Genomic DNA, 10,726 nt, shown 5'->3' with positions numbered 1-10,726 from the left:
CTTCCTATAGGAACTTATCTAGTGAACTTGTCGATAGGTGAGGCATAGACCAATGTGGTTGAGTATACCTTCACTCTGGTGACAATATGAAAATTCTGAGGAAATTTTGGAAAACTTTCGTTGGTTTCTGTATATTTCTACTCGTAATCCGTGTGTGAAGTTCTATAGTGCGCCAGGAAATTCCAACACGTATAATCCGACACTGCTGCTGCGACAGTGTATTGGCCAATTGAGAGCCCCCTTCTAAATGCCTTTGTGGTGGTAGGTGTCGCTGTGGTGGTGGTAGCAGCAGCAGTCGAAGGAGGCTGGATGAGGCGGGCCTCCTGTGCTTGAACTGTGATGGCTATGTCGACTCACGGCACCCTCCCAAGGCTTACATTGAGGTGGATCTCAACCGAACCATTGAAGGACCTAGGATGCTACTAGATAAGCTCACACAGTAAGTGGTATGATATTAACCGAGGAAACCACTGCACGTTGTTGGTGATATTCAGTACTTCGGCCTCCTCCCCATATCGGCACAGCTACAGCACGATAGCTGCCTCGACCAAGACGACGACGACTGCCCTTATTGTGTGTTTTGATATCGATAAGATAGGAAGGCTCCGACGAGGCGTGAGAGAGCTGGATCTGCGAGTGTCGGGTATTTTCGATGCGGATGTAGTGGAATAGCACTGTTGAATATGACTCAGCATAGCTCTGCCCTTTAGGGTCGACCCATGGCCTCTTCGCGGTGGATGAGCTCGAGTAGTGGAGGTGATGATGAGAGTAGTGAAGAGTCTGAGGGCCCACGGCATCGAAGGGGCAGAGGACTGCAAGCATCCCAGAAGGCGGCTGAAGAGGACATGTCTCCACTACCACCTACTACTGACCACCCCCCGCCCCCAAGGATCATCCCACCTAGTACCGCTACTGCTGCGGAGATGGCCCCTCCTCCCCAGGCCCCACCGCATCCTCCTCCTCCACCTCCCCCTCAAGCAATGTGGCAGCAGATGCCGGCAGGACCACCCACCTTGATGGCCCCTTGGGGCATGCCTCAGCCTGCACCTGTTGGGTATGGTGGTGCTAGCGGTGGTGGTTGGCCGACGTCTACGACAACGACGACGACAGCGCCAACAGCAGCAGTGGACCCTCAATGGTTACAACACTACCAGGCCATGTATCAGGCCAGTGGGGCCCACTTCGATCCACATGCACTGCAGCAGCAACAACAACAACAACAAATAGCTATGCAAATGATGATGATGTCCACGGCAAATGCACAGCGCCAACAACAACCATCGGTAGCCTATAGTGCTGGCATATACCCCTACCCCCAGCAGGCCCCATCGAAGGGTGGCGGACCTGGCCCTATGGGGCAGTCTATGGGGGGGCGATGATGCTCGAAGCAATAGGAGGAGACGACTAGACTCATTATACTCGTTTATAATTGCTACATTTCTGTGTACTGATCGTGTGGAGTTGTATCATGCTGGTGATTGTTGTTGTTGTTGTTTTCTTGTATGATTCGTGGAAATGCATCTTGTTATGTCTGTGCACTAGAAGGTGTTATCGAGTCCTACTTGAACGAGACCCAAGGTGAGTCCGTAGACTGCAGTTGTGTCCACCCCTACTCACTCCAGCAGGCTCGGAGGAGTCTCCGGCAGGGCAGACGGTTGGCCCTCAGTGCACAATGCGGTCCAAGACAAGCACCTCCTGCGACCGGTGTTGTGCGAGGAACACGCCTCAGTGAGTTGCCATTGTGTTGGAGTAATTCGGTCAGTGTGAGAGGTCTGAATCTCATTTGACATTTTCGCATTTTTAACCTGTCATTCGGCTGGCCGCTCTCCACGACTATGCCAGTCTATAAGTACTCCCATTGGGATTAAATCTCTGAAAGAGTCCATAGTCGGATCTTCCTCCCCTCTGATGTGACGCTATGGAATAAGTATTAGTGTAGTGCAAAACACAGCATAGTGATAGTTGATCGTCGTGCCCTTCTCTGCAATGCTTTTCCACGCTTCAGGTTGTTTTGTCATAGACTTAACCGTGTCGGGGTGAAACACTTCCCACACGGTGTCTCGTGTCACATTTGTGGGGAAGCTGTTGAGTCGTACGAAGGGGCTGATGGCGAAGGCCGAGGTGGAGGAACTGTGTGTCTTAAATGTCATCAAGTGAGCCGGACCTGGGGATCGAACCTGCGACCATTATATTCTTCCAGACAGCGGTATGCGACAAGGTCGAGTGTCAAGCGAAAGCTGGTTATGTACCGCAATTACTCTACGAGAGGCCCTCAGCCAAGCCCTTCCTGTGCCTCCACTGCCTTGACCTCACTTTCATGTGCTCCTGCAAAGAGGCCCATACCGTTCAAAGACGACTCATGTAGTTTCTTCGCTCCGCTAGACGAGTGGGATCATTTTCCCTCCTGTTTAGACTGGAACGCCCCTTGAACCTTGATGCCCCCTTCTATTTCATGATGAACACCCACGCTCTGGCCCTCGAACCATGCGAGCACTTTTATGTCAACTCACTGCAGAGTCCGAGACCTCAATTGGTGAACAGCCCCTCCTCGCCGTGTCTACTATCAATTCTGCTTCCATACAGGTGGCTCTGGCCGGAGACTCTACGGGAGCACCCCAGAGGGTCGTAACTGCCCTACGGCTGCTGGACGTTATTGCACATCGTAGCACTGTGAGGCGATGGACCATCAAGGAACATCAGAGCCTGAGGTAGCCGGGCCCTGTAGGATCCCATCTGACGGCATTGGCTGCTCTTCAGGCGAGTCTTGGCCAAACTGCAGGAGCCGGTACACCAGCGTGAGAAGTTGAAAGTGAGTTTTATCGCGTCACCACTCTGATATTGAAATCTATCCCTCAGGGGATGCCTCCGGAGGCCGAATCGGAAGCACTGTGGCTGCTAGAGGGGAGCGAGATGTGGGGCCTACCAGTACCGATGTGGACTGCACTGTAAGTTCAAGAGGTATACCTTTAGAACAGTAGTGACTTCAGAATGTACCTTTATGAGTGTTCGGTCCATGAGGAGTACTTATTATTCCAAGCTGGGAAGAAGGTCCATACGAGGGTATGTCGAGCGCTCCACAAAGAGCTTGTCAATAAGTGGTCAGTGAAGAAACTGATGGAGAAGGTGCGAGCGATGATGCCCGCCTGCCCAAGCTTAGGGTTCATTCCGCCCTAGCGATGGTTATCATAGACTGGAAACCATACCCACGTTCGATCCCTGCATGTTGCATTTTTTCAAGCTTGTAGATTTGGCCATCGTTAGAAGGAGTTGTATTCTTCCGCCCCAGTCAAACCCATAGAGTAAAGCGGAGTGGAGATGAGCACATATTCAAAGCTGGATCGATACGACGTCAGATGGATGTAGGCCCCTAAGGGTCCTCCGTCCCCACCACTTGTCCCCTCAGCGATTCTCTCAAGGCCTGGTCAAGCGCTTGGTGGAACGAGCGGCTCGTAACGTGTGGGAGTATCGGCGATGGCATTACATCAGAACAATAACGGAGGAGGGTGAGCGAATCCTTTGATCCTGGCTTTCCCTACTCGTGCCAGTTCGAAACGCCCGAGGCGCAAGAGTCTTCCGATGTGCTGTTTGCGGCCCCTTCCCTGAGTATTCATCTTGGTCGGAAGTGCAAGACCACGTTTTCTACACTGTGCCCGACGCTGCCCATGAGGAACGATGGAATCGTTTCGAGAAGGAAATGATTACTGTGGGAAAACCACCAGATAGCAGTACGGCCCATGCGGCGATGCTTCTTCATGTCATTCCTATTTATTCATTATATTTGTCATTGGCCTCTAAGGTACCATCGCACAGTGGAACTCCAGATTCGACAATACCCGGCCGGGGTGTAAGATCCCTCTCACTAACAAATCACGTCGTTACACATGGGCGGTAACGAGCTGATTATAGTGGATAAATAGGCGTACTCCATCAGACCCCTCCTTATCAAGCGACCCTTCCCAAAGTGACTATGTGGGATCCGCCCTGTGATACAGCTCCCAGACGGCAGAAAGCAATTGAGTATACTGCGAAGGTCAATAAGAATACGCCTTGGCTCGCCCTGTCCTCGACTGTCACACGGTGGGTTAATATGGTTCGTGTGTTAGGCGATCTGTGGTGATTTTAGGGAGAAGGGACGGCAGGACATATGCAATGCGTGGGACCTGAAGAAGGACCGCGAGTCAGAGAATGAAGTTTTCCTCGGCTCCTCTCGGTTTACTTCGCACATCTCACCAGCAGTTACGTAAACATTTCAAGAGATATTTTGTCTTGCGTTTACGGAGTATGGTGACTGGAAGACTCCTGCCATCGGGAGCATCTACTATCACGGATTCTTACGAAACATATGGAGCCGATATTCACGTTCATGCTCCCCGAAAGGCTTGCCGTCATCTACAACTTATCAAGTCCTCGTTCTCTGAAGCACGACTGGGTTTATTCGTTGCATCGATTTGGTCGTGGCTTGATGTTACTGACAGTCACCCGAAGTGCTTTCTATTTTCAAACTCGGGATGTATGATTAATCTAATCGCATCGGTTCCTATGCCGTTGAATCATATTGGACTCCATCAGGTAACGTGACGCTGTCCAAGAAGCTGAGCGGGCGTCACTGGTGACGGGGAGCATTCCAATGAGAAACGTCACTGCTGCTGCTAGGGTTTCTCATTTCATTTTCCTGCATTATGAACAGGGCGCTCCGCTTCTTGCTCTTTGGTATTCCTCTTGTGGCGGCATCTGATCAGATGTCGATCGATATTGGCGATACTACGGCTACAACAGCCTCTCGTGCACTGGAGCCTTTCACTACTACCACTGCGGTCATCGAGGGCAAGTTTTGTGGGAGTGTATGGTTACACTCGTTCGTTGTTACCTTGGAGAAGGAGCGTATGGCTCTCGACATACCATCTTATAAAGTCTCCGGTCAATGCGATTATCACGTGACCGGCCCTCACGTTGAAGTCTCTAACTTTGACGATGTCCTCAGGGACTTGATGAACCGCGCTGGGGTAAGCACTTTTGACATAACCATCGTTGACGCGAGCAGACTCCGTATCAATGCTGGAGGTCTCATGAGTACCACAGTCGAACGCTGTTAATTTCCTTTTTTTATTACGGATTCTCCTTTGCTCGATCAATCGAACCGTTTCAACTACTATACTGTTGTGTATATAGCAAACTTATCCAGTATAAATCAGCTACACGCATGAGCAACGTCAACAAAGCTCGAAATGCACTAGACTCGAGTTCCCGGTGTACATTGAGAGCAATCAACTCAGTGAACAATCAATAATCAGCGAGTTCAACAATACCGGAGACGTGTCAGAGGGAGGAAAAAATCACGCTGCTACACTTCCCCTGTTACGAGCCCCCTCTAAGAGTCGTCCCTCCCCATCACTGCGTAGGAGAACTCCACTTCAATTACAATATTCCGTTCAGTGTTTTCACGTAGTAGATAATGAATATTCGTATTTAACCACCTGGTGAATGATATTGCCCTATACGAACAGATAGACGGATATGAGATTAGCAGATTTTATGTGCAGGATTTGTGCGCCATACCGTATGGTTCATATCGACTACTCACGGTCGTACGGGGTTGTCATCGTAAGAGGCTCGTGTTTCTCCTCAAATTTGATCCTTGTCTTGTTCACAGTTCAGCTATCGCGGCCGCAGAACTATAGTAGGGTTATATATTCCCAATACCGCGATCATTGGGTTTATGTAGTCCAGCAACTCGGACAACAATAAAACTCAACATAGGTAGTCTGATGATGATAACTTTGTATAGTACAACGACCGAAGCTAAACTCATCTGGTCAGCAAGAATTTCCCAAAATCTTCCCCGAATTTCTGAGCCCGATTTCTCATTAAGTCGCCGACCCATGTAAAGTAGTTAACCATGTGCATACTTTCCCATACTGGAACGAAGAGCAACTTGTTACGATGACCAAGCTTTGCACCGGACCGGCCTATCTCGACTACTGAACTCATCTCCACAGCGGTGGAGACTGACTACTAGTCAGTGACTAGCCACAATGAGCTGATGTTATTGACAGGAACTAGACTCAAGACGATTTTGATAGTATTAGGATGATGATGATGAGAAGCAGGAGTATTCCAGTCATCGAGCCTAATGCCACAACGATGCTTGACATATCTCAGAAGAGAGCTATTGATTTCAACAGATAGCCCGAGCTTAGGCCGAAGGAAGCGTCTGAGGCTGTCTATGCTTCCTTATGCTGATGACGATAATAATAAAAACGGTAGTAGTATACAGACCTTGATGAGAGACCATATGGTGATGATAATGATGATGATGAGCTCCTGCTACTCATACTGCTGCTATTCCGCTATTACTCAATTGAGCTCTGAATGACGCAGCAAGTGTACATACATTAGTACATAGATGACGACAACAACAACGACGCTGGAGAGTTATGACAAGTAATACGGTGGAGAAAGGGTTTGCCCGAGGCAGTAGACAGACATGATACATGACAGTCATAAAATATTAGTCGAATACTCAGTTACAATAGGTCTGAGGCAAACGCATTTATCATCAATGCTCATTATGATGATCATCATCATCCTCACCTCAGCTCTCGAAGTTGAACTCCTCATGGTAGTACCTTCCTCATCATCAACGTCGTCGTCAACATCCCTACATAGTCCTATGGCTCCCACTGAGCTCCTTGTGGTCCCAGTAGCAGACGCATTACTCTCCTCTCCAACTGCAGCTGTATTGACCTCATTATGGGCCCCACTGTGGCCAGCCCGTCTAGCTGCTATCCACACTGTCGGTACGGAAATACCATACCTTGCCCAAATCACGTCAACAACAACAGCCTATAACAGCAACGTACTTCTGTCCCCACCAGCTGCCACTAATTAGACCATTCCTAGCGAAGCGAAGCGCGGCTGTTACGCTCGGCCATCTCCACGCCGACTTACCCAAATTCACATGCTCACCTGATGGTCATTTCACAAGCAGTGTCCATATGTATTACCATTCGGCGAGAGAGGATCCAGTATAACCAGCATGTCCATTTTAAAGGCATCAAAGAGCTCCTCTTCATCTGCAGATTCCCTCGAAGTGAAATTGAAAGTATTATCACTAGAACTGAGTGGACGTATTATAAGCTGAGACGCATCAAACGAAGTGAGGGTCAAACCTGAATACCATACCCCATGCGGATCACAATACCAGTATGAGCTCACCATTGGGTAAAACTATTGTATGATGCTCCTTGACAAGGTCTCGATACACACTATCATGATCGTCCTCAGATGTATCATCAGGCCCACCATACCACATCAAGAAGCCCAATAGGAGCTGACCCAGGGGAGCACCAACCCAGCCGTCAGCCGAGTAAAACTGGTTTAGAAATGATACAACCATGAGCACCTATAGAGAGACCTAGGAAGTTCTCCCACCGTGACAGATCGGGACGTAATTTAGTGGCGCAGTGACAATCTCGGTGTTACTACTTACCAGTGTGTAGCTGCTTATGCCACCATTGTAGGGCGATATGAGACCTTCACACAATAGTACGTGTTTCACAAATAAGACTAATGGTCGCAAGCAACCAAAATGCTGGTTCATCATGGCTATGTACGCAGATGTTTCCAGACCTAGATGTAGAAATCGATTTCAACACGAGTCGCGGAATGCAGCCGAACCTGTGTGGTAGGCGCCCGACAGGGATATCTGCACTTGCACCGGTGAATGTAAGGAGCATTGAGCGTTCAATCCCATACTACACGTACCACACCTGGTTGAAATAGCATGATATTAAATGGTAATACCTTATCTCACCATTGTTGATATAATTGATCGAGACTGGGATCTCGACACGTTAGTGTAATTAGGGGTATTCGCGACGATGTTATGACCACAGGAGGAGCGACGATTGTACCTGACACATTACCCTTCCTATAGCAGCGCAGAGTTGATGTTGAACGATTACCTGCAGGGGCGCACTGTGTGAGATATTCCGACACCAACTCCAAAAGTTTCACACACTCTGCTGCTGCTTTAACATGATCATCAATGCTTCCCACAGAGGTACTTTCATCAACAATAACACCACCAGAGCTCTGCGGGCAGTGTACTACTATGCCAACATGAAACATGCCCCAGCAACCGACCTCGCTCTGATATGAATTGGCGTAATGAGACGCTTCCCCGTGTTGATATTCTCCACCGACACTCACCCAGGGGGTCAATAATCGTCTATATCGAGCGGAGCCGGGCAATAACTAAACCGACTCATCCCCGATCGTCAAGAGCGAACTCAGCCCTACAACAAAATCCAGATCGCTCGCCCATGGTAGATGTAAATTGTAGGTAAACCTGTACATTTGGTTAGCGGTCACCTCTGAGAAGATGAAGAACTTACGAACCGAATGGTAGGCATTTCAGCGAATGCCGTGTCTCCCCAGATGCGCTACTATCTGCTTCATCATCACTGGGGAGGGGACGGCCGCTACGGGTGGATGGCGATGGTGGTTCAAATTCGTCAATCATGAGCTGCATCTGGACAGCAGAGGAATTTCGTGGCGCGTGACGGAGATATGCTCACCATGCTGCACAGTCGCATCCGCTTGAAATAGTCACCCGAGTTACTATACGTGTCAACAAGATGCATGAAGAAAGCTAAATCAATTGTTACCTGTGAGGCAAAAGCAAGCGCCACTGCGCCACAAAATTACACGAATTGACGATGGTGCTACATAAATTACTCGACAGAATCGATCATTATTCTTCAATGTCATGTCGAGTGAAATAAACATCACTAAAGAGTCCATATTGCGATACACATGGGCAATCCTCAAATAATATGATGTTGCTTTATCGATAAGACTCGCTACCCTATCCTGAGCGTAACGGCTTTAACCGACTACGACGGGGAAGCTCACTTAGAGGTATTACTGAGGGTATGTCAGAAAGCTCAAAATGCTACTGACTATTGTACCATAGCTGCTGCATAAGGATCCAAAATCACTCACTTACTCTATCGGTCACACTAGGCATAATCGGCGGTAATCTTATGGGCTCTGGTGAGGGAGCGGGGAGTCGCTGTTGACTGTTGTAAAACACAGCCGGGGCGGAGCAGCGACTGGGGTTCGACACCTGAAGAGCAGCACGTCGTTGAGCCAAGGTATAGTTCATTAGACCTGATGGTATTCGTATCGTGGACCATCGTCTTCATCGTCAGTATCAGGAAAATGCCGCCTCTGGGTATCGAACTCGGGTCGTTCATAATTACCACCGCCACCTATGCTGACCGCTGACCCAGAGCGTCGTCTTCGATCAAGTGAGCTGTTGAGATTGTAGACTTTTTGGGAACCCGGTGGGGACAACAATAAGGGTGGATTCCTGCTGGTCCGCTGCTGTTGATAACCCTTAGAAGAGCGGGATGATGTGTTCGGCAGCGTGCGAGAGGGCCTCATAGACAGAGGCATGTAATGAGGGGATACACCCATGTGGTAATTGAGCTCAGCCTGTCTCACAGACCAAGCCAACACTGGCGGTACTGTGCTCCTAGATAGTGTTATTAACGACGATGATGAGAGAGCAATAGTCAATACTACCGTGGGAGGTGCTGTGCTGCTACCCGAGGTACTCGAGAGGACGATCCTTCTTCCGTATTACACTGGGCCCTACTACTCGGAAATATACCATCTGACGACGAGAACCCCATCGAGTGAACGTGATTCGGCGATAACGTTCTACTATTATTCAACGTGGTCAATCAAGTTATTCAGAGAACAACTGCTGCCCTAGCCCAAAGTTCTCTCATCGTGATTCCCAGTGATATTACTGTTATTATCCACATCCGCCCTATGGAGGTCCTCTGCCGGGTCGGCTGGGTGCTCCCATGCAGTAGCAGTACATACTTCATCATTATACCGCTGTTCAGTTGTCTGCTGAGTGCTGCATGGTAACGCCGATGAAGAACCAGGAGACATTGTGGTGGAAGAGCAACAGAGGAGGGGATCTTATGTTCTCATTCTTTGCATTTCATGCACTTAGGCATTTAAGTTCGTCACTCGCCACGAAATTGTAATCATGCTCAAGACTCGTTTTCTCGATTCGAGTGACATCTGTCCGTCCACCGGACAGTTGGTTGGGAGTGTGGGAGAGGACCAAACACTGTGAACCCGAAGCCCGAACCCTCTCTGGGACTTACCTTGGGCCCTAGGTTCACAGATCATGTTTGGTCACACTAACTATATCACGGAATATGGCCCATGTTTCGTGACATATGTTAGTGTCCCCCAACCAACTTGGGACAAGACTTAAAAAAAAAAAAGAAGAAAGGGACGAGACTGGTTCATAGGTAGAACCATCTCGGTCTCATAACATACAGTTCGAACGATAACATCAGAACACCAACATATTTCTCATTTCGTGCACTTGCTTGAACTTGCTTTCTTACGAAACCTTCACTCAAGACTCGTTTTCTCGATTCGAGTGACATCTGTCCGTCCACCGGACAGTTGGTTGGGAGTGTGGGAGAGGACCAAACACTGTGAACCCGAAGCCCGAACCCTCTCTGGGACTTACCTTGGGCCCTAGGTTCACAGATCATGTTTGGTCACACTAACTATATCACGGAATATGGCCCATGTTTCGTGACATATGTTAGTGTCCCCCAAACTCGAACACACAGACAACGATGAGTCACCTACTTGAAACGAGATCCTCACTGTCGGAGGGAGGAGA

General features: G+C 48.9%; 5 protein-coding genes across 5 annotated transcripts in view; 4 read left to right on the top strand and 1 right to left on the bottom strand.

Annotated features, from left to right (window-relative positions):
* Positions 1-195, top strand: part of Pmar_PMAR023428 (hypothetical protein) — a gene marked incomplete at both ends in the record, with an annotated part of 1,259 nt that extends 1,064 nt beyond the window's left edge. The window contains one exon of the mRNA XM_002783260.1: positions 169-195. Within this exon, the coding sequence (XP_002783306.1) occupies positions 169-195 (27 nt within the window). The remainder of the gene's footprint in view (positions 1-168) is intronic.
* A 542-nt stretch (positions 196-737) lies between these two features.
* On the top strand, positions 738-1,379 carry Pmar_PMAR023427 (conserved hypothetical protein; the record flags this gene model as incomplete). Its single annotated transcript, XM_002783259.1, has 1 exon — positions 738-1,379. The coding sequence occupies one exon, from the start codon at positions 738-740 to the stop codon at positions 1,377-1,379; it is 642 nt and encodes a 213-aa protein (XP_002783305.1).
* Positions 1,380-2,143: 764 nt separating this feature from the next.
* On the top strand, positions 2,144-2,949 carry Pmar_PMAR023426 (hypothetical protein; the record flags this gene model as incomplete). The annotated part of the gene is made up of 5 exons (XM_002783258.1): positions 2,144-2,361; positions 2,413-2,533; positions 2,584-2,708; positions 2,758-2,809; positions 2,857-2,949. The coding sequence occupies 5 exons, from the start codon at positions 2,144-2,146 to the stop codon at positions 2,947-2,949; spliced, it is 609 nt and encodes a 202-aa protein (XP_002783304.1).
* A 1,730-nt stretch (positions 2,950-4,679) lies between these two features.
* Positions 4,680-5,093, top strand: Pmar_PMAR023425 (hypothetical protein; the record flags this gene model as incomplete). The annotated part of the gene is made up of 1 exon (XM_002783257.1): positions 4,680-5,093. The coding sequence occupies one exon, from the start codon at positions 4,680-4,682 to the stop codon at positions 5,091-5,093; it is 414 nt and encodes a 137-aa protein (XP_002783303.1).
* A 1,100-nt stretch (positions 5,094-6,193) lies between these two features.
* On the bottom strand, positions 6,194-9,969 carry Pmar_PMAR023424 (hypothetical protein; the record flags this gene model as incomplete). Its single annotated transcript, XM_002783256.1, has 11 exons — positions 6,194-6,236; positions 6,861-6,966; positions 7,005-7,169; positions 7,216-7,372; positions 7,814-7,913; positions 8,397-8,533; positions 8,580-8,669; positions 9,011-9,130; positions 9,175-9,541; positions 9,592-9,682; positions 9,822-9,969. 11 exons carry the CDS (start codon positions 9,967-9,969, stop codon positions 6,194-6,196), a joined length of 1,524 nt encoding a protein of 507 aa, XP_002783302.1.
* Positions 9,970-10,726: the final 757 nt, after the last annotated feature.

Source organism: Perkinsus marinus (genome assembly GCF_000006405.1).
Source record: "Perkinsus marinus ATCC 50983 genomic scaffold scf_1104296937140, whole genome shotgun sequence".
NCBI lineage: Eukaryota > Perkinsozoa > Perkinsida > Perkinsidae > Perkinsus > Perkinsus marinus.
The sequence above is the reverse complement of the archived record's forward strand: the minus strand, read 5'-3'. Positions and strand labels throughout refer to the sequence as shown.